Source organism: Falco punctatus (assembly GCF_963210335.1).
Source record: "Falco punctatus genome assembly, chromosome: 2".
In the NCBI taxonomy this organism is placed as follows: Eukaryota; Metazoa; Chordata; class Aves; order Falconiformes; family Falconidae; genus Falco; species Falco punctatus.
In genome coordinates, this window is record NC_137581.1 from 34087512 (window position 1) to 34111902 (window position 24391).

Genomic DNA, 24391 nt, shown 5'->3' on the forward strand with positions numbered 1-24391 from the left:
CTTTTCTGTTGAAAGCTAGAAATATTTTCAACCTTGTCTGACATCTGCTTACAAAGTCTAAAAAATATTTCCTAACCTGTAACCATGAGTTCTTTTGCTGCCAGCTGTTAAGTCTGAGTACATGTTAAGCCCCTCTTTTTACAGAGCTTTTTTAAGACAGTAATGCAGGTATGGGCGTCTAAGACAGTGGGAGATATTGGTTAGATCTCGTAATGAAACTCCAAGGAATAAAGGGTATTTCAAGTGGGAAAATATAGGAGGAGATGAGATTCCCTCTCTTTGCCTGTCTCTGCAGTAAAGAACTCTTGGGATTTTAGTCCAACCATTAACACAAGACTGCTACGTCCATCACTAAACCATGTCCCTAAGCACCGCATCTATGCATTTTGTAAACACCTCTAAGGATGGTGATTCCACCACCTCCCTGGGCAGCCTGTTCCAATGCTTGACCATCCTTTCAGTGAGTAAGTTTTTCCTAATACCCAATTTAAACCTCCCCTGGTACAACTTCAGGCCATTTCCTCTTGTCCTGTCACTTGTAACATGGGAGAAGAGACCGACTCCCCCCTGCCTACAACATCCTTTCAGGTAGATGCAGAAAGTGACAAAGTCTCCCTTGAGCCTCCTTTTCTGCAGGTTGAACACCCCCAGTTCCCTCAGCCGCTCCTCACCAGACTTGTGCTCCAGACCCCTCACCAGCTCCGTTGCCCGTCTCTGGACACGCTCCAGCACCTCAGTGTCTGTCTTGTAGTGAGGGGCCCAAAACTGGACACAGGGTTCGAGGTGCAGCCTCACCAGTGCCAAGTCCAGGGGGATGATCATTTCCCTGGTCCTGCTGGCTACACTATTTCTGATGCAAGTCAGGATGCTGTTGGCCTTCTTGGCCACCTGGGCACACTGCTGGCTCATATTCGTCCAGCTGTCAACCAGCACCCCAGGGCCTTTCCCACCAGGGAGCTTCCCAGCCGCTCTGCCCCCAGCCTGTAGCGCTGCCTGGGGTTGCTGTGACCCAAGTGCAGGACCTGGCACTTCTCCTTGTGGAACCTCATACAACTGGCATCAGCCCATCGGTCCAACCTGTCCAGATGCCTCTGCAGAGCCTTCCTGCCCTCAAGCAGATCAAAACTCCCTCCTAGCTTGGTGTCATCTGCAAATTTGCTGAGCATGCACTCAATCCCCTCATTCAGATCATTGATAAAGACATTAAACAGAACTGGCCCCAGTTCTGAGCCCTGGGGAACACCATTTGTGACCAGCCACCAGCAGGGTGCAACTCCATTCACCACCACTCTTCGGGCTCGGCCAGCCAGCCAGTTTTTAGCCCAGCAAAGAGCACACCTGCCCAAGCCATGAGCAGCCAGGTTCTCCAGGGGAATGCTGTGGGAAATGGTGTCAAAGGCTTTACTAAGGTCCAGGTCGACAACATCCACGGCCTTTCCCTCATCCATTAGGCAGGTCTTCTTGTCATAGAAGATCAGGTTCGTCAAGCAGGACCTGCCTTTCATAATCCCATACTGGCTGGGCCTGACCCCCAGTTGTCATGCACATGCCATGTGATGGTACTCAGGATGATCTGCTCCATAGCCTTCCCCGGCACCGATGTTGGGCTGACAGGCCTGTAGTTCCACCGATCCTCCTTCCAGCCTTTCTTGTATATAGAAACGTATAGTTGTGCTACTTGGGACTGCCTTTGAGGTAGTGAAGCTTCTTTCTAAAGAGTTCTCTTTTTTTCTCAGTTTCATTGCAATGTATGATTAAGATTACTGTGTGCTAAAATATTGTTAAACTCACTTGTACGAAATTGGCTGAAGCTAAATTTGATAATGCTTTTGGTTAGTTTTACTCATAATGCCAGAGAGATTTGTTTGCAATATATTAGAAGAAAATTAATTCTGAGCTGAAAAGGGGAGTACTGTAATTGTGGAAACAGCTGATATATTAGAAGGAAATACCGATATGTGTGGGACATAAATCATTTTAATAATAGAGTATAGCAGCCCTCTCCATAATTCACACACTTTTGTTAATGGGTTATTGCAGGCTCCTTTCTGCCCATAGTTGTGACAATGTCTTGTAGAGGCGATGCACGGTGTATCTGGGTCAGCTGTGCGATCCTCAACAAATTCAGCTCCTGTCTTTTACTGAGAGATGATATCAAAATGTGATGTAGTGCTTCCCTACTCTTCAGGGGTTAGTTTTATTGAATTAGATAATTTCACATCAGAATTCCATAGAATTCAATCCCACATTCACCTAAGTGGCAAGAATGTGGTTCGAGATCCACTTCCAAACATGGTTAAGATGTGGGTAGTAAAATACGAAGTTCCCTTACCATCGTCTGCCTGACCAGCTGAAGTCTAGACAAAACTACCAGCCTTTGACTCCTCTTCAGAGCGGCCCCTGTTACAGATTGGTTTGCCTTTAATAGCTGTTTGGCATAAATAAGACACAGATGTGAAACACCTGGTTTCATTGTGTTGTTGAGCGCATTAAATCATGCAACTGGCTTCTCTGAGCCTCTTTACCTTCTTTATGTTACTATATGAAGGATGATAAGATCACTTTCCAAACTGAATGTGTTTGTATCGATTTCACTTATTCAGTTTGCTTTTAGAATCCCAGTTTTGTCAGGAGAAATAATGAAGTGTAGCCATGTAAAACTGTTTTGGCATCCATTCGTATATCTCAGAAGGAACTGATACAGAGCAAGTTGTTCAGATGCCATGTATCCCTCACTGAATGTGAAATGAATGTTTATTTCTATTCCTGCCAGGCTGCCCCTGCTGTCGAGGGTGAATGGATGTGTAAGAGGAAGGACCAGAAAATTAAGTCAAAGCATTAACAACTCTTGGTGTTTGCTATTGTTTCTTCATTTCCTGTTTTCTCAAACACTTCTTTCATACCATTGCCCTTTCAGAGAAGCACACTCCTGCAGTCTTCATATTGTTCTCACATTAAATTTTTGTTTGTTGCTTCATTGTCTTTGGAAGACCTACAGAGCCTCCATCCACAAAGTTCTTTTGAATGCACCCATCACCCATTGGTGTAAGTGCCTGAGAATATAATACAGTCCAAGAAAAGAACAAAAATAATTTAACCAGGGACTAAGACCATTGATGGTCACTGAGAATTTGGACTCTATAGAGAATAAAATAAAAATCACATGTGTCCCAAGAGAGGATGGCAGTTGTGCTTATTGTGAGGTGAAGACTTAGAAGACGAACCTGCCCAAACAGCCAGTGGAAAAGTGTTTTGATGCTCTAATCATTAAACACCAATATGTATAAACAAATTTAGATAGTGCACAATTGAAATGTGTTTTGTGAGTGTTTTGGAAATAGTGGTTATTCTGGAAATCAAAAGGAAGTCTTAGAAGGCAAATTTCACAGTTTTTCCAGCTATTCTACTCTGAGCTGCACCTCATAGCTGAAACCCAAGGCTACTAGACTGAATTAGTCTGTTGTTTTACAAAACTATGATATGCACACCAGGCAGTATGGAATCTTCACAGTAATGCAGTAATGAATAGCGCCTTTCAGTGCATGTATAGCTAGAAAGAGCACGGATTTCTCTCAAATAGAGACATTTAGTCAAAACTCTCTCTGAAAGAAACAAAGTTGATAGAAGTGTTGCAATAGATTCAAGTGGAAGGTATTCAAGAGGGGACAGATCAACTTTTGAGCGAGGAAATTATTTATATATTTGGAAAATATCCATCACAACAGTAAGAGAAATCTCAGTAGGTTTAGAAGTTCCAGTCAGACAAGATTGGAAAAGTTACTGTGGATTTCTTAGATTTGTTTGAGCTTTTTCTCTACTTCCAGTACTTTTCTTGTCTTGCTTTTCACTCTGGACAAACTAGATTTTTCCCACTGGATGTCTTTCACTTTTTCAGTGATTTTCATAATACATCCAGGTTTGGATCATCCCCCTTAAATCTACCTTTTAAATAATTTCGAATGTCAAAAATTCCTCCAGCCCTCAGAGGAGTGACTGATCTATGGCTCTTCCATCTCTTTTTATCTGTCATGCTGAAGAATGCATCGTTGTCCAAAAGTTTTTCTCTTCAGTTTATTCCTCATCCTTCCTCTGATTTTATGTCCAGATTCAGTGATTTACTGTTTACTTCTTTCTAAAATATATCTTCAGTTGTAATCTAGATATTTGCTAGTCTAACTTCTACTTCATAGGGGTGCCTTCTGAGCAGAGAGAAGTTTTTATTTGTCAAATTGCCTTGAAGCCCTTCCATGGAGACAGGGATGGGAAGAAGAGAAGCCTAGTAAAACACTAATGGAATTACCTAAGAGCTCAAAGGAAAACCAGGAAAGTACACCCAGAAAGTTTTCTTCAAAGGGCTCTACAGTCTGTTAATTTAATGTGGTTTCTAAGTGTATGATAAATGCAAAAAACAATTACCCCAGCCAACTAGCACTAATAAAAATTGGTTGTTAAAATATTCAAATGTAGCAAAATTCTACTACCTTTTTTGTGTGTACGTGTTACTTAAAAAACAAGTAAATTAATGAAGCTGCTGCAATTAACTGACATGATACTTACACATCTGCTGGTGGTGTTCCATTCCAATATCCTTAAATTTTCACTTATTTTTCCCAGTAGCCTATTAACTATATAAAAAAATCAGTAAGGAGGTCACATTCTTAAGCTATGATAAATTGTACCACTTGTCTCTTTCTCTTTCAAGCAATTTTAATAGAAATTGAATTTTGGATGTTCTGCTGTCCTTTTAAGGACAAAAAGTCACAAATCGTTATAAAATAAAAGATTTTCTATTAATCACATGCTGTTTCAAAGTTAGGAATACCTTCTTTAATCAGATCAGCACCATTGTAAAAGAGATTCATATTAGAAATTGTCTAGTGTATATGTACTAGAAATACTATTTGTGAACAACTCATTATACATGAGAAAAGTATATGAGCAACAAAGCTCTTTTGTCTACAGAATTTTTCACTGTAAAAATACTTTTATTTCAAGATATTTAGTGAAATTTTTCAATGGAAAAACTTGACAAAAATAGAATATAGCATTTGTGCCACTGACTATGGTTATTTTTGTCTCATAGAGCTTCCTTTTGCAGAATTTTGAGTATTTTTCTCTGAAGGACCCAGAAGGATGAACATGTAATAAATTTTCCGTCGTTTTATTGTTCGTCTTTACAGATTAATACTTAGTTTTGGTTCATGAGGCTGACACTACTGTTTTAGTTTTGCGGTTTTATTTTAAAATAAGTTCAGTGGGTTTTGTTGACCTGTGTTTCTGATAGTTTTGGAATCTGCTAGTTATGCAAAAAAGAACACTTTATTTTGGAGGAAATCTCTTAAACCAAAAAAGCATATAACCCTAAGGGTAACATGCTGTTGTAGTTAAGTATCTTTCTTCCCATACAAATGTTAAATTAATGTAATTTATCAGATTTTATACTAATGACATGCTTCATAGAGTATGTATTGTACCTCTTTGCATTAATATAAATTCTACAAAGAGAAAAAAAATGGTGTTTTCAATAGCTGCCAAGACACTGTTGTTAGAGCACATGTTTTCAGATCAAAAACATGCATGAAATTCATGGCAGCGTGAAGCTCGGTCTACAAGACAGTGAATTCAAGGGTTAAATTTCTCTACAGTCCTGTTGAAAACCCTGTTAATGCCAATGAACTTCTGAGAAGGCAATAAACTGTAGTTATTGGGGCACATAAATTGATCATAGAATTAAATGTATTGTGGTAGATGAGAAGGAAGTTAATTTGTAGAGGTTAAAGACATCAATTTTACATCTCCGCTATTGAGTTCCGTTACAAAAATAAAGCAGCATTAAGTTACAGAAAGATTAGTAACTGAAGGGCAGTTTACACATGAATCATTGATTCACTACATGACTCAGAGTTCATAACGGGAAGGAGTACTGTTACCTTCAGTCCCCTATTTAAATCCAGCCCCAGCCTAAAGTGACTCAGCCTGGACCATCTGACAGCTGTTGCGTGTTCAGCTGTGCGGTGACTCAGTGGGGCGAGTAAGCAGACAGGTGTAGGAAACCCACCGCTGTGGACTTCTGCGGTCATGGCAGGGAAGTTAAGGATTACGTGAGCATGTCATTTGAACTAGCCATTTACTGACCACTCTCAGAGAAGTGTGTGTCATTTCTTTAGTCCCCCTTCATGAAGGGAAGATCGATCTGCCCATCAATAAAGAATGTAGTTGGGTGTGCCTGAGATTTGTAAATGGATGTACAATACTATGAGAAGTCTTCAAACTGCAGATGATTCTGTCTACAGGGGGATTTTGAATTATGTTGGCAATTATCATAAGCACTTTTCCAGTATGGGTGAGATCTGAATGCACTGAGTGCTTCGATGTAGCGGTAGTCTTAGATCTGGTGTGGGTCTTAACATGCCACTTCGGAGTGCTGTTTTACTCTTTTATCTGTTGTTTTACTGCTTTATCCTGTTGTCCTCATCAGGTGGGATGTTGCATTTATTGAATTAATGGCGGTCCTACAGCTCTTCAGCAGACCTAGTATGTTGTTATTAGGTTGTTACAGCAGTTTTCCTTGCTGTAAGAGAGATTTACAGTTCTGGTTTTTATTTTACAGATAACTATTCAGAGGGACAGTGGTTTGGATGTCAGTTCCCCCAAACATGGAAAAGTGGATCCAGACAACATGCCACATGTTGGTGGAAATACTTGGGCTGGTGGAACAGGTTTTTCATTCTTTTCTTTAATGCATCATTGACAGATGTCTGAAGGAGATGCTGTGTCAAAAATGGGTTTATACAAGGCCATTCTCTGCTTGGAGCTTTTTTACCCAGTGCAGGATTGCTTTGCTGCCAGTGAAAAGTAGTATTTGCAGTGTCTAACTTAACCTGTATATAGATCTCTACTTGAATTACATTCTGTTCATGTTTCTTTTCATTGGCTATATAGAAAGCCAGAAGCTTGCAGCCATAGAAATTAGCCTGAGTCGTTTGCCATTTTCTTAGATGTCTTCCATCTGCAGCTGCAGCAATGTAGGTGGCATAGGGAGGAGGTGCAAAGTGCCTCCTGATTCTGAAAGGGTGTGATAGTGATCACTAGCTGAAATGGTTTGGGAGCAGTGTAAACCAGCACATTCTAGGGAGAATACAGTCTGAATGAATGGTTTTAAGGACCAGGAGCTCTGAGGAGATGTACAAGACTTACATGATCTATAGTCCCCTTCTACAGGGTGGAAACTTTTACGGCTCCGGTCTCAAGGGACTATAAACATTAAGTATTCCATTGCAGTTTTTCTTTATCATGGTAGCTGTTTGATTTTGAAAACCTTTGGCAATAAATATTTCTGTTGGGGATTGTTGGCAACATTTTTTGAACATCTGTAGATATGGCAATGGAAGCTTTAAAGAAAATGTGTTCTCATTTATTATCAAATATATATTCTTAATTGTTTATTATCTCAACTGTGTTAGGTGGGAGAGACACTGCTGGATTAGGTGGGAAAGGTGGGCCATATCGACTGGATGCTGGCCACAGGGTTTACCAAATATCTCAAGCTGAAAAGGATGCTGTTCCTGAGGAGGTTAAGAGGGCTGCTCGAGAGATGGGTGAGAAGGCCTTTAAGCAGAGGTAATCTGAAAGTCTTGATTTTCCCTTCCATTTCCCAGAAGAATTTGAAAAAGATGGCTAAAAATACTTTTCTTTCTTAACTGCATTTATAATTTAACTACCTTCCCTGTTCTTCATCATTTAACCAAGCTTACCAGCACATGATGAACTGTTCTGGACAACAGATATAGAAAGCTTTATTGTATTAAGCAACACTGTTAAAATTACTGGGTGATTTGGTAGAGTAAAACGTAGCTAGGTGGATAAGGAGACTGGTGTGAATGTTTATCTTTTTTTAAAAGGGATCTACCATATGAAAATTTCTTTGAATTATGATGAATCCAGATTGAGTGTTGTTAGGGGTTCATTGCCTAGCAAATCTTTCAGAATAGATCATTACAAGCAGATTGCTTCTGTTTGAAAGATCTATAGCCAAATGGTGAGATGATTTGAACCATTAAACCTCAGCAGACACTTTTACATGAACCACAGATCTCTCCCAGTGTTAGTGTAATGTATGGTTACTAATCAACTGTTTCCCAGACTATGCACAGAGATTCAGGTTTCTTCCACCAACTGAACTCTCAGTACAACTTCTGGCACTTTGTATTAAAAAAAGAAAAGTGTACTGACAGTCATTCCAAATGAGTCTTGCATTTCAGCCCAGAACATATTGCAGTGTGAGTATCTGTCGGAAATCAGAGTGTACTAGACACAGATTAAAACATAATAAAAAATAAAAAGCAAATAAATTTAGAAGCAGCTTAGTCAGCTCACATTTTGTTGTTATTAACAAAGTGATTCCCAATGGGCAACAAAACTGGGTGCTGAGGAGCAAGCGAGATTGCCATTTCCTTCAGCTGATATGTAAATAATTAGGCTGTTAAGCATAAAGCACACACTGTACATGAATCACTATATTTAAAAACAGCAATTTATCTATTGCATTCAGATTGTTTATTTTTTAATCATGATTTTATTACTGAATTACACAGACCATTTAATATTGCCATTAGAGTATTAGTGATCAATAAAAACAAGGAAGATGTATAGATTATGTCAGTCCTTCACAGGAAAAGATCCTGAAAAGAAAAATAACTTTTAATAGTCATGTAATTTACACAAGCAACATAGAGAAATTTAAATGAAAAATAGTCACTTAAGGTTTTGTTTGCAGGAAGAACGCAGAGCTTGTTGTGTCTTTTTTCCTGGTGCTTTATGGGGGAGCAGGTGGGGGGGACTACTTTTAACTGTTTCTACATCCCCATTCTTCAAAATTACTTATCAGTTGCTTCATAACAGAAGCAATCAATATATATGGTCTTGGATGCTGTTCATCTCTTTGTGCCTATGCACATAGACACACTTGGTGTACTTGTGATACATTTCTACCTGTCTGTACGGTGATTTACAAAATTAATGCTAGGGGAAATTCATGGGCACTCCTACGTGGTGTGGAAACAGTGCAGCTGTGTCCTGTAAAATCTGAGTATCTGTACATGAGATAACAATTCATGTCCTGCTAAAACCGGTGGGCTGGCACATACCAGCTGTAAATGTAGCCTATTCTGAAGCCACATTTGCCTTGAATAATTATTCTGTACTTCTTGGATAGTTGTGGAACTGAGTTAAGAATAGTGAGGTTGGAGTCTTCAGGCTGACGAAAAACAGTAAGAGGGACTGCACATTTCACTGTTTTGTTTATACACGATTATTTGGAAAGGAGAATTTTAGTATGACAGCTATTGGTTGCTTTCCTGGCTAGATAGTATTGCTAGTGGAAAACATTTTAAATTGCCTTATTTCACTAGAATGAAGTTAGCAGCTGCTCTTGAATGGATGCAGTATTTTTCATGGTATTTTTCTGGACTAGCTTTCGCTGTGGCTTGATGTGGAGTCAAGCACAGTAAAACTGCACAAGGGCTTTTTTTTGTTTGAAACAAAATGTTTTTCTTCATTGATGTGAAGATACTGAACTCTGTTGGCAGGATCCGTGAAATGAAGTATACAGCACTGAAAGTTACATTTTCCTGTCTGTAATGAATAAGAGTTGGCTATAATGACTATGTCTATGCAAAATTCAAAATAGAAAAAGACATAGTCATACTAAAGGCAAAAAGATTTGATGTTTTATTTTAATATTATCATGAAAAGGCTAGTCTAAACAGCAGTTCTCATGTATACTGTATATTCCAGGTGAGTAACTTGTGATGGTATTATGGAGATATAACTAGCCTATACATACTTTACTATTTATAGCTCATTTAAAGATCAGTATTTTAAAAACAGTGTGAATGAGCTTATTCTGTTACGAAATACTTGTTGAAAACAGCTCTGCACGGGATAGGCCAGTGAGTTTGACCTCAGGACTGAACCCAGCCACATACTGGATGCCAGTATGGGCAGATACACAACCTCTGCCTCGCTACGTGGTGCTGGGTCATGGAAAATAACAAACACTGCACACTCCCAGCATATTCACCTGTCCCCTACCTAGCTCATTCTTCACTGTTAGACCTCTTTAATTACATTCCAGTTGTGAGTTTCACCAATTTAAGAGTATCTGCTTAGCTACGACATTGAGAAGAATGATACAGGCCTTTAAGTGGGCACATCTTAACTTATAGGAAAAGCATGTGTTTGTTTTTATGGTGCAGATATTGCACTGTCTTTTAGGCCTCTGGACAGGATAGTGTCCAGTGACATGACTCATTTTTTTGTGAGGGAGCACATTTTTGTTAATGTTCATTTTAAACTTCTTTATTTCAAGGTTTCATCATTTTACGAAGCACAGATAGCTATTTGAGGCAGAGTTTCTAGTTGTAGGTCTTCAAGGACAGATTTTATACTGTGTCTTTACTTAACCTTTGTGTTAAGGCGTGGATCATGACATGTTTAAAATACTCCGACAGTGAAGTAATGAATAGAGACTCATGATCCTTTTATGTACAGATAGCAACACCTGAACCAATAAAACCTTTAGAATTTGATCACGGTTTTCAGAACATCTGATTTACTTCCCAAACATCAAAGTGATTAGGAGAGAGACAAAGGATTAGGAACTTTAATAATAAGTTTTATGTGATGCAATCCTTATAGGCATTGGTGATCACCTGCCTTGTCAAAAATTCACAAAAGCAGCTGCCACTTCTTTGATTTGTCTCCTGTGTGTGGTTATTACATTTCCCTGTTATCAAGTAAATGAATTTGTAATTTACATAAGTAAATGGATTATATGCTTTTTTCCTAAACTGTTCTTAGCTTCCTGTTCTTTGCTTTAGGTTGAAAGAGATTCAGATGAGTGAATATGATGCATCAACTTATGAAAGGTTCTCTGGAGCAGTCCGACGCCAAGTTCAGTCACTTCGCATCATCTTAGACAATCTGCAGGTAATCTTAGATTCACTGATAAAGGAACATGGTGAACTCATCACATTGGGCCCCAAATACTATCTTGCTAATATCCTGTTACCATCTGTGATCATACCTTTCAGGGCTAAAAGCAGATTCAGGTTATAATCATGGCTAGGAAAAAGAGTCTCATATTAAGGCAGCTCTTCAAAAGCAGCTTTGAAGTGGATCCCAGTGCTCATCTCTACAAGTTGTGGTATTCCCATACTGCAGGTTACAGAGATTGTTCAGGAGCCACAATTTTGTGAAAGAAAATGCATTATTAAAAGAACGTGATAGTATGTAGAGCATAGCCTCTGTATTTACCTCCTGTCCAAAAAACGTTTTTTAGCTGAGAAGTGCAAATGCTATAGATGTTAGAAAAATGCCCACTCCAGGTAGGAGCTCTACCACATATGCAGCTGAGAACATCATTTTTTTTCAGGTTTGTTTTTAATTCTGGCTCATAGAAACATGTAGCCCAAATCTCTTAAGTGGAAGCTGACCAAAACCACCAGTTTGCCTTTCTTCTAGTAATTGGTCTTGTGGTTGTTCCAGGTTTCATTAATACTAGTGTTCATATACAGGGTAAATAGAATCAAAAGTGCATTGTTTCTAGGAGAAATCTGCTACTCTTCAGTGGAAATTCAAGGAAAATTAATTTTACTCCTTATAGGCATCTCTGATTAAAAATATTTCTGTTGAAGGCTACCAACCACAGGTATACATGTACCTTAGTTTATTAGTTAGTCAGTGTGCTGTGTCTAATCTGTATCCTTACTTCAGCAATAAAATTGAAATACAGAAAAAAATTACTTTTTATGATTGACAGACTCCTCTTGGGTCAAAAAATTCAATCCCCTGGTATTGCAAATAAGAATTTGCCTTACTTATATGTTTAAGCCTTTGTAACTGCAACACTTCTATAATCACATATATACACAGAGAACCATTAACCACTTTTATTATGAATGTATCAATTCAGAGAGCTCCTGATGTAATGAATGTTTAAGATGGCCATGATTAGGTGATTCATGCATCTAATATATGTTTCAGTTCAGGACATAGGCTTTTGGCTTGTAAAGACAGTTTCAATTGAAAAAAACTTAGATATAAATCTCAGGTTTTCCTACACCATTTATATCTAAGTGCTTTTTTTACTGTGTTTCTAGTAGACATGCCATTGGAAGCACACTCTAGGAGTGAAATGAGTAAGCAAATTTTCAGGTTTAAGTCTTTTTTTCACTCTGCCTTATCTTCTACTTGGAGCCAAAATTCTTACATTCAGGGATCATGTTAATCATAATCAAAATATAGCATATTTTAATTTAAAGAGATATATCCTGTTGCTTTCTTAAAAAGGTCATTTTAGTATCAAGGCAACGTCTTATAAGCCTTAGTACTTTGAGACTTTGCCAGCTTCCTTTGACAGCTAACCACAGAGCTAGTAAGTGTACTTTATGATGAAAAAAACAAAAACTGTATTTGGAAAAGCTAGATTGTAGAATAAGAGCAATACTGAAAGCAAATTTTTAGCTTTATAAATTTTCATGTAGATTTTGGTAAGGTTTTTTTATTAGAAGATGCACTGGGAAAATGAAGGTAAATGATAACAGGAGTTACTTAGTTGCAGAATGCTTTCTGTTAGTTGGGAAGCTGAGTCCAAACACATTTCATGTTATCTTTTTGAGAAGAAAAAAAAATTATTTGAATTCTTCAGCACGGTAAGTCATTCAGCCCTGATGAAGGACTATGCCTTGGTCTCCCCTTTTTTCTGGATAGTCTTACGTACACCATAGGTTCTCAGCTAAACCTGTTTTCTTTCTGTTATCAGTCAGGCATTCCTCATTTCACAAATAAGAAGTCAATGCCACAGTAGGTTGCAGTAGACTTTGCAGCTCAGTCTGTGTCTTTTTAACTTCGTGAAAATCCCAAATGACCTTCACAGTAGAGAACACTTTTAGCTTTTTAAAAATGTTTGGGTTCATTTTCTTTCAAACTCATTGTATTCATGTAATGGGAATATATTGTCCATGTATATTTAATCTGGATTTTCTTTTCGACATATGCCTTTTTATTGTTAGGTTTGTGAGATTTTAAAAAATATGTTCCTTTGATTAGATTTTATATCCCAAGAATCAAGAGGCTGGGATTCAGGCCCAGTTATTGATGGCTCACAAAAATTAGTAGCAGCAGAAAGAGGTGCTTGGAATAGGCTGATCCTTGAAACCAATACATAAATACAGTCTGAGAATGTAATTTCATTGTTCATTTCACTTCACATAGCTCACTGATCTCTGTCAGCTCTTTGAACAACATTAACAAAACATTACAAGTTGTCATTTATCTTCTGTAGAAGTAGCAAAGCCGGAAGTCCAGGAAATCCAATGACGAGCTTTCTTCTTTCTTCTAATGCTGGCCAAACCCTGAACAAAGCTGTCTGTCTGAACTCCAGATTCAAAAGCTTATGGTCAGTCAGTCACTCAGAAAGGCCTTCTTAGATTTTAGATGACTTGCCTTCCAGAAGGTACTTCTCTTTTTATTGATTATTACAGAGGGAATCTGAGACAACTGTTCCTATAGCTTCTGAGCATCGTTTAGGCACCTACATTTAAACTGGGCAAACCTGAGTCTGAGTCACTGAGCCTACTGGGGCTCTGTCTGATTTATGTCATGTAGGAACGGTCTGATCATAGCAGCAAGAATAAAATAGTGTCTGTCCCGTAATAAACATGGTTCAGAGACCTGACAATTCAAAAAAACCCTGTGCCCTGTCAGTAGTAGTTTTCTGACTTCAGCAGCTAAGGGAACATAAGTGTACTATTTTCCCAGAAACAAATGCAGTCCACAACTGGCAGTATTTCGGACCTACTGCTAGGACTGACATATTTAGATATGATCACTCCACATACACAACTTTTTCTGTGATATTTACAGGTATCACAGGGGAGGGGGTTGGGTTGGTTTTTTGGTTGTTTTTTTTGGGGGGGGGGTTGTGGTGTTGTAAATATGCCTTTGATATCTTTTCAGTGAAAAGAATTACTGCAGTGGTGTACTGTGATCAGGCATTGCCATGCTGATAAGATACAGTATCTAGCACATTTTTCTAATTTCCAGAGCAGCACAGTGAATAACTATACAATATCTTTTCATCAGTGTGGTTGCAGTATGTTGCAATAGTAACAGGTTCTATGCCCTTTCTGGTAAAATATCAAAGCAAGGTATATATGTAATAGCTATGTTTTTCTCTGAAAATTGTACATGCTTTTAAACCTATGTTGCTTTTAAGCTTATGATAATTACATATTGAAAATGGTATGAAGCTTCTCTGTAATATATACGTGCATTGTGTAACACATGTGCTTAAGGCGATTAAATTTTTTTCAGCTTTTATAAAAGAAAATAAATTCTTGGGAATTCTGCACAGAAGAGGCAGATGCTAAGTAGTCTAAATAATTTTAGCATCATTTTGCAAAGAGTTTAGGTCAGATTTTGTCGGCATTCTTTCCTGTTTTAGGAGAGAATGTCAACTCTGTGTTCCTCCAATATAATTTCAGCTCAAATACTGGCTTTTGTCGCATAAGCTTCAAAAAGTATTACATGGTTTTTAACTATATCCATTGTTAAAAGCAATATTTTTCTCACACTGCTGTTCCTTCAACAACAAATAGTCACAAAGGTAAAGCATTGTCGATGAAAACAGTAGTAAAACTAATTGAGAATTTTCTCATTGAAGCCAAAACTTTAGAATCTTCTGGGGTTTTGTCCCTGCTGCCTACTGAAAGGAAGAAATGACAAAAATCTGACAACACAGCAGCCCTAAGGAAGTGTTAAAGATCTGCCTCTGTTCCAGTACTTACAGTGGCTAAGATGGCTAGGAACAAATTCATCTCATCTGCATCATCCCAGAAGGTGCATGATTCATTTTAGACAGCTGCTCACTCAGCAGCGTGTTGTTTCCAGGAGCGTTTTTGTAATGGTTAGTTGGAGTGTTGTTGAAATTTGCCGTGAGTTGTCCTACTGTGTTCTTCACAGCAGGAAAACTGCAGTGTGACGTTTTGGTGGAGCATGTAGAGGTCATCTGGAATTTTCAGGTGTCTTTTTGTGATGTTACACAACTCTTTGGGCAACAAAGGAATCAATGATCCTATGGAAGAAGGGACTTCAAATTTAATCCCAAGAGTATTTAATGATGGTGGAAATTACTAGTTGGTAGGAAAAACAAACTCATGGATGCCCCACTGCCAAAGTGGGTTAAAGTGAGGTTGACTGTAGCACCATGAAAATGTGTCAGCGGGCACGACTGACAGAATTCACACCTAAGAAATCTTTTCCACTTTCCCTTTCTGCGATACACTCAAAGGCTGAGCTTTCCATGTATCGCCAGTGGTTTTGCCTCCCATCACGAAGCATCTGTAAAGGTTTTGACACTACTAACTAAAAAACTCCGTTTCTCACAGCTATGTAAATTCTATACTGTAAAATTAATTAATCAAAACTTTTTCCTTGTGGCTGTGTATTCTTTCTGCCCACTTATTTTCGTAGCCAAGTAGTCCGTTAGTCTTGAGTAAATATAGGCAACAGACAGTAGTCCAGAACTCTTTCTTCATACATACCCAAAAGAAAAACTCATAAATTTTGACCAAAGTGAAATTAAAAATTGTCTGAGCCTTAAGAAGCCATCATCTGACTGCTCAGACTGTAAAAAATTGTAAAGATTTGTCCTTGCAAATCCCAGGCCTGCAGTTTACTAGGGATTTGTAATGTAATACTTCCTGCTCATCAGAGAGCAACTGATTTTCATTCCTGAGAACCAAAGTTTAAGGCAGTTTGTGTCCTGCTGGATATTTGATTTTCCTCCAGCTGCTGACCAATTTGCTGAGAGTGCAAAAGCATTATACATATGCAAATTTAAAATCTTTCCTTGCTAGGCTTGCTACTAGGATGAGCAACTTCAACCTGGAGATTTAAGCAGAAATGAAATAAACCATGAAACTCATATATGCAGACTTTATTGTCATTAGGTGGATCTTATGTATTATGAACCATGCTGAAAGTATCCTTTGAAAACCTTCTTAAATGTGTTGCTTGTAATATGAACAGGAGTTCCATGAATATTTGAATTCCTGGATTGTAGTGCAAGTTCATCAAGTCAGGCTGTAGATAACTAGTGTCCTTTTAAATAAAACAAAAGAAGCATTTAATGGACTCTCTCTTGAGTATCACAATTTTCAAGGGTTTTATTTTAAAATAGAAAAATAGTTTATCGTTAATATTGTTTTAAAAGAAACCACTTATCATTACCTAAGGTGAATACTAATTAGTTTTACCTTTAAGTCACCCAGTGTTTTTTTCTGACACTGCTTGGATTAAGAACACATAACAAATGGTCAGTTATGCGTGTCCCTCTGGTTGTATGTATTTCTGCAGAGGCTTGTTACAGCTTTCCAGCATATTTGAAAGAAAAATGTTAACTTTTCTGCAGTCCACAGTTAAACTCTCATGTATGAAACATCTTTAAAAAAGCAAAATTATAAAGGGAACATGTTCTTTGTAGTGTTATTTTGTCTTTCAGAGAAAAAGAACAGTACAGCTATGAAAATGTGTTTGGAATTCTTTGACTTATGCCAAAACTTTCACATCATTATAAAGAAAATGCATGTGTATGTCATGTTCAGTAGGTCTTAAATGGTCCAACATACACTCATGTTACTGAGTGAATTAAGGTTTCTTTCTGTTGTAGGCCAAAGGTAAAGAAAGACAATGGCTGAGACACCAAGCTGTTGGAGAGCTAGATGATGCCAAAATCATTGATGGGCTGACAGGAGAAAAAGCCATATATAAACGACGGGGAGAACTTGAGCCACAAGTAAGTATCCAACAAGTAGCAGGGAAAAGTGGGAAGAGCTTAACCATTTGCTGATTACATAGTGGTTGTACAATATCTGTGTTTGTAGTTTGAGTAAGTTATAGGGATAAGAAACTCAGAATAATCATTGCTGGCTTGGGAGGTCCATGATACAGAGGCAACCACAGGGTGGAAAATTTGCTTTACCTCTTCTTATAGTCTTCCATATGTATTTCCTGTTGGCCACTGTCAGAGAGGGGATGCTGATCTAGGCAGTGCTTTCTTTTGATCCAATGCAACAGTTTTTATGTTCTTATTTATATTTTAATGAGTTGAAGGCAATTAGCAGATAACATTTTGTTTGTTTGTTTTTCTATGAAAAAGAAAAATATTTTCTCACAGATTTAATTTAAATTTTCTTGATAAACACACAAGTACCCTAGGATTTTTTTTTAAAGTGTTTTACAAATGTCTTCTCCTTATTCTGTGATATGCAAAGAATTTCAGCTTCCAGAGACACTTGGATTTACGTGAATAAAAATTATAATGGGAAAAAAGTGTGAGGAAAAGCCATTAAGAGACGGTGAAGTTCTCTGTCTTATGGCTCAATTCAGCTGTTCCTTAGAAGACATTATGGTTAGGCCAATGTGAGTCAGCAACACAGAAACCACTTGAGTTAGACCAACAAAAGCTGGCCAGAACTGGTCGGGCTAGTCCATAGTATTTAACAGTAGTACTTAATGACAGATTACAATTTTTAACTACGCTAAGAATGTTATTTTAAATAGCAGAGTACAGCATCTTTTTGCATGTCAACTACCCACATCTGATGAATCCCTGGTACTGTTTTTTATGCTACTTGGTCCTGATGACTGTTGCTTTGATCAGTTTATGGAACTTGGCACTGCCTGTGTGAAAGATCAATAAAGGAAAAGTGATTAGATCTTCATTTCTCTCTCTCTCTCTTTTTTTTTTTTTCCAAAATGTGTTTACTTAATGTATCAGTTTTAAGGCTTTGTAAAAATAGTTCAGTTAGGGGAAAAAAAAAGGACACCTTCAAGTTTTGAATAAAAAACAAAATAAATGTAGAATTTAATGGGCCCTCTCTCTCCCTTTGTCTTTGGGAGGACAGGGTTGCCACAGTCTGTTAAGAGAATAATTAAAAGAATGAAGTACACAAAAGCTTGCAACCCTTTACAGGTAAAACAAACACTTTAGTTATTTGTTTTTAATGTGAATGTTCTTTTTGCCAGATCATCTTTAATAGCCTTATACTTGAATCCAGACTCACCTCACTGCACACTAAATAAAACACCTCCCTTGAATGTACTGTGCCAAAAATTGTTAAAACAGGTGGGGATTGTTTTCAGGAAAAAATAATGGTTTTAGCAACAGAATGAAGAAGAAACAAGTAGTTAATCAGAACAAGATTTCAAACATTTTTTGAATGTTACTAACCTCAGCAGACAAGGTTTTACACTCATATGCGGGTCCCTGTTAGTACTGTAAGCCAAGAAAAAGCATTTCCATTATAAGCTTTGGCAGAAAGAGAAAATTTGAGAGGTTTTTTACTGAAATAAAATGTTAAGAATCAAAACTGAGACACAAAAACTATTTTCATGACAAACGTGTGGAATTTTTCGAGGTATTTTGTTTCCAGGCATTGAAGGTGAGGGGGAAGAATGAGTTATCTGTCAAGTAACTGGTTTGAAACAGTTAGAAAAAAAGGTTAAAATGGTTTTGCTTTTTTTTTTTTCAATAATTGATGTTTTCTGGATAAAAGTTTCTTGCTTTGCAAAGTTCATTGGGTTCTTTTTCTGAAATGCGTGATCATTACTGATGTTTAGCTTTCCCATTTATGTTGGGATTTATTCTGCTGTTTCCCTGTCAGCCTGGGAGCCCCCAGCAGAAACCTAAACGTTTGCGCCTGGTGGTGGATGTTTCCGGTAGCATGTACCGCTTTAACGGGGTGGATGGACGACTGGAACGCTCCATGGAGGCTGTCTGCATGGTCATGGAAGCTTTTGAGAATTATGAGCATAAATTCAAGGTAATTACAGCTGGGCTAGGAGCTCTGTGGTTATTGCACAGGCTCTGTGGAGCAGTGGAAAAAAGTGTTTCAGCAGTCAGTCTAGCCAAACAGCATTATTCATTCCCACAAGAAAATAAAGACATTAATCTATTTCTAGCAACCTGAAAAATAATACTAGTGAATGGATAAGAAACATTACACACTTCGGCAGAGGAGCATTCAATCTAAGATTTTTAAGACTTTGATATAGTGAGATTTGCGGTGGTTTTCTGTATTTGTTTATTTGTTTCTCTGGGCAGAAACACTTAAGCCTACAGAACACAAGTATAAGTGAATTTCAGGGCATGCAAAGATGCTCTGCCTTTCTGTCTGCCCGAAGTACAGACAGTAGTACTTTGTCACAGGAAGACCAAACTTCCTTGTCCCTTATTTGTGTTCTCTTCCAGTTACCTGAAAGCAAGAAAATATTTTCTACTGCTGAAAGATACTAGGTTCCAAATGTCATTTAATAGTAGCCTGGAAAGGAATTGTAAAAAATTTTTATACCCTTTTTGGTCTCAGTAAGCCTAAACAAGGTCTAGAATATGTTTCTTTAACCTTAAAAAAAAGACAGGTATAGCCAATCTCAAGTTCATTCTTGACAGACTCCGTGTTCGATGGAAGAATAAAGATGTCCAATGCCTTTACCCAAGAGCATCTCAAACACAAGACTTCAAATACATCTGAATAAATGTAGAATCTCCTAAACAAAATTAGTAGAAAATTTAGTCCAGATCAATTCAGCCAGGTCTGCTTCATGTTGCTCCTCTGACAGCATAATCCTACAGGTTCCTGTTCTTCTGTAGAATCTCCTGTACAAAAACAGGCCATATGGAGGTATGTACTTCTAGAATGTCTTCTACAGTCCAGTCATGCAGACTTCCATTTGTCAGGGAAAAGGCTGTAAAAAAGGGCACAAGCCTTATGTTTTTAGCCTACTTTCCTAAGGAAAGGAGGCATGTGCTACTGTACTCCCTGGCAGTAATGCTTTCTCCCCCTTAAACATGCTTAAACAGAGCACGTTGCACAATTTCAAACAAGTTTGAAACTGTGGGTTTGTTCACAAAGACACTAGATTCCTGCAAATGTTATGAAAATAGGCCAGGTAGAGGGTGACGCTCTGCATTCCTGTTGGAGAAAAAAGCTGTAAGCTTAGACCTTAGCCCAGAGAAGCCATGTGGGAACTCAACTGTAATTAAGAACATCATGGGAAACAAGGGGTTTATTGGTTCAGCTGCTCGTGAATCTCCTGCTCACTGATAATAGAAAAGGTAATGTTAATATTAACAGGGGTAGTGTAATTATACAACACAATTTGTGTAGCTTGGTAAATCAGGCGTATCTGAGCAACACAAATATTAGTATGGCCAAATGCAGGATTGCCCACAAAGGCAGGCAAAATAGAAATAGTGGACACGAGTATAAAATGATATGTTGGGATATATCAACATGGCTTTTGTAAAGGGAAGTAGTGCATTCTGAAGAGTGTCTATATATGTGGCAAGCAAGGTTGGTTGACAGAATCTCCTTAGCCAAAAGCATTTGACAAAGTCCCTCACCAGAGACTTGTGAAGAAATTATACTACTTTGGGGATAAAAGGGAAAGCCTTCAGATAAAAGAATTACTGCTAAAAATATGGAAAATGGACTAAGTGGTCATTTTTTACAGTGAAGTAATACAGGAAGGTCACTGGTGGAACTCTGGGATTTGTGCCAAAGCCCATGTTGTTATGTTCTGTATATTTGTAAGTGATCCATAAAAGGGCATGGATAGTGAGGTGAAAAAAGTTGCTAGTTTTGTGAAGTTATTTGGGAGAATAAAAAGGGAAATCCAGCTGGAAGAAGTTGGAGAAGGACCTGGCCATAAATGGTGCCTGGGAAATAAAATGGCAGCTGGTGTTCAGTGCTATTAAATATAAAGTGCTACAGGTGGGAGAAAACGATTTTGATTTTAAATACACAATGAAGAAGTCTTAGCTATCCATTAGTGCTCACTCTCGGCTATATATTAGTGCTCAACAAAGAAATCTTGCAATTATGTTATATGGTTCTTTGAACACTCAGTGCCCACTAGCTGTCAAAAAAAGCTAATTGAACATTAGAAACTATTAGCAAAAGGACAGAGAATAAAGCAGAAAACATCAGAATGTCACTGTAAACTTCCATAATGCATTCACATCAGGAGTAACATCTGCAACTTTGGTCCCCCATCGCACAAAAGTTGTTGTAGAGCTGAAAAAGAAGAGAGGGTGACAAAGATTGCAAAGAGTATGGAGGGGTCCCCATACAACAAATGACTAAGGAGGCAAGAACAGCGCAGTTTGGAGGAGACAGAAATCAAGTAGCTGATAGAATCTTGAGTAAAATGGAAACAGTGACCAGAAGGCGGTTGTTTTGTTCTGTTCTACGACAGCCATTCTGTTCTTGTTATGAAGAATGAATTATTTTGCATTTACAGAACAGAGGACAGTGGCTTCGAAGTGATGACACTGAAAAAAGATGTTGTGTAGTGGCAGATAATCAGCTGTTCTTATTTCCAGTGCAGCTCAATAGCTGAGAACCCAGACATGACCCTCAGGTGCATGGTAAAGGAATAACACATAGAAGCAGATGGACAGACAGACCGCTGTGCAGAATTAGTAAGATCATTAAGAACTGTCTTCAGTTCTGGGATTTTAAAATCTGTTTCATTACCTTTCAAATCCCTATGTATCTATTACAGATTATTATATTTTGCTTGGAAATAGTTGCTATTGGCCAGTGTTTTGCCCTGCGTATCGATGAAAGCCTGTATTTGGCTGAGCCAATAACGCAACATGCTTTTAGTTGCAATAGTAAATATGCCTCTCTAACAACCACTTACCATTTATAAAAATACTTACATGTGCAGATATGAACATTGCCACTCTTGGATGATACTTGACAGGAGTAATGATGTTATCCTTACAATCTCTGTGAGTCAGAAGAGCTATAAGGCCAATTTTATACTTAAAATAACAGTGGTAAGGAAGATGCTGGAAATTTTGGTGACATACCAAGGGAAAAAATTGTCATCAGCTTTCTGTATCTGTTCAACTGCTTCTGAGGTAACTCTCCTCCATTCAAGGGCTTCTCTCACTGGATAGAGAACTTTGGGGGGACAGCAACAGCCCTTTGAGCCAAGGCTAGCCAGATCCAGTGTGAACTCTGTCAACTGCAGACCTGCTGTTGCCCAAGGGAACAAAAGTATTTTTCTTCCTCCACATCTTTCTGTGCTACGTCATTGGGATTTGATTCACTCAAAGCACGTCTACAAGAGTAGACCAGAGATGACTAGGACAGCAAACAGGATATGGCCTTATGCTTCACTGGCCACTGAAGTCATCCCCCAAAATGAGCACAGAGGCATTTACTAACTAGGCCTGTTTGAACTATATTCTTAACATGATCCAATGATTAGGCTAAAGTATCTCTTTTTAACCTACATTACACAGTCCTGCGATACGAGAAGTCTCCTGTGCATGTGCCAGTGGACTCTTCAAATCGTTCCTTTGATAAAAATGAACAGCATTTCTGAAATCTCTAGCCTGAATATACAGGTTTTGGGGGGTATAATCTGGTATGGTAGTTGCCACACCTGCATGAATGCAGTCAATAGCCAGAGCTCGTGCCAGTTCCTCAGTTTCTAATGAGTGTAATTAGGTGTTCAGAGATTAAAAGCCAGTGATTGTTTTAAAATATCACTGAGAACACTGATGCTTTTCAAGATGCTCAGGACAAAGCTGAAATGTCTGCAAAAATAACATACATTTCTCATTTCTGAAAGAGAAACCATTTGAAAAAAAAGAAACCCACACAACTGTGTAGTGAGCAGTGAGAAATCTGTAGTTACCACTTTTTTCTTTCTCCTTTTCCTTATCCTCTTCTTGCCTGGTTTTTAAAAAAATAGACTTTTGGGGCCTTCAGATATGCCTGCTGTTACTTGTTCCTGTTGTAGCCCCATCTGCAAGGTCACAATGACATGTGCTGCAGATATGAGGGGCTTCTTGTACAACATGTGTTGGACCTGGGGGACCATCAGGATTGTTGAGCAAGGCATTCAAAGGGGATTTATATAGTAAAGTTCCCTTCTGCTATCTAACTGCAATGCAGGCTTTGGAAACCAATTCTTGGCCTTTGCTCAAGATCACGGTTTTGCTGGTTTATTGGTTTAGTTCTCTGCTAAATGAATTAATCAGATGGGCTTTTCCTTGGTTGTTTCATCACACGAGCTGAGCTTTCCCCATGTGTGGTACCCCTTGGTATTACTGATGATGTTGATTGTCCAATTGGCCTTTACAACACCGAATGAAAGTAGAGAATACTTTCTCCCTGCCTTCTCCTACAGAAGAGCTAGGTATTGGCTATGTGACTGTACCGAACAGGTTATCCCTCATAAAAAGTGAGGCAATTGCCAGCAGGTATTTGTCAGCTTTTTACGCTTGCGTAGGGCAACCTGCCTGCTTCCATTTACTATAAGCGCAGGAAGCGAATCATTCCTTGTCAAGGGGATGAGCCTCCCACAGTCGGGAAATCCATTTAAATTAACAGCCATGTTTCAAAGCCCTCTTGCAATGTCATCTCATCCACGCTTCCTCTGAAGTGCTTTATTAAAGAGTGGGAGTGACAGAGGTAATAGAAGCCACATTCTCAGTCTTGTCCTAATAATGGAGGTTAAATATATTCCTACAAATGCCCCTTGGCTTCTTTTAATGTGTGGATGCATCACTTACACAAATACATTATAATAAGCAAATTATTTTACAGGATTCAGTTCTTAACATCTTTTGTACATTTCGTTTTAGCTGCCAATTATTTGAAAATGTGCAGAAGGGCAGTTTGTTCTTTGTTTTATCTGAGGTAGTATTACATCTGTCATACAAACCATATGGTTTTATATCATCCCTAATTACCATCATTTGCACACATGATGGCAGATTTAGGAGTCATGTCCAGTCAATTATCCAACAGCAATTTTATGAAGCCTTTAAAATAACTGTAAGTGGCTCAATAAATGGTATGTTATGTAACTGGTAGGAAAAGTCTGAATTGTTATTTATAGCTCTATTAAAGGGATATTGCAGGGTTTATATACCCGTTTCAGCATTCTGCTTTTGTAAAGTTTACTATGGAGGCAGAACTGTTAACTCAGGAAAAGAAGTGCTCCACATGCTTGCCAGAATAGTTTCTTTTAAATAATAAACAAAAAGTTTGAAATAAATTTAGTGAAGAAGAATGTTCACTGTTGTCCAAAGAAGAGATAAATTTATAAATATCTAGCCCTCCGGCAGAGGCCTGTCTAATTTACACTGCCTTTTACATTCAGCATGCATCTTCTTTCGGCTTTTTAACGCCTTCAGAAATTAAACCTTTTGGCATGGCAGCTGCAGAAGACAAAGTCTTCCATTTTACTCATTTTAGGCAGCAGCAACCATCCATTCAGTGCAAAATGTGACAGTGGAATA

At 38.2% G+C, this 24391-nt stretch overlaps 1 protein-coding gene across 1 annotated transcript in view; it reads left to right on the forward strand.

The window, feature by feature from the left end:
• Positions 1–24391, forward strand: part of VWA8 (von Willebrand factor A domain containing 8) — a gene marked incomplete at its 5' end in the record, with an annotated part of 184294 nt that overhangs the window by 148552 nt on the left and 11351 nt on the right. The window contains 5 exons of the mRNA XM_080376822.1: positions 6611–6719; positions 7464–7620; positions 10881–10989; positions 16733–16858; positions 18729–18887. Coding sequence (XP_080232948.1) covers positions 6611–6719; positions 7464–7620; positions 10881–10989; positions 16733–16858; positions 18729–18887 — 660 coding nt within the window. The remainder of the gene's footprint in view (positions 1–6610; positions 6720–7463; positions 7621–10880; positions 10990–16732; positions 16859–18728; positions 18888–24391) is intronic.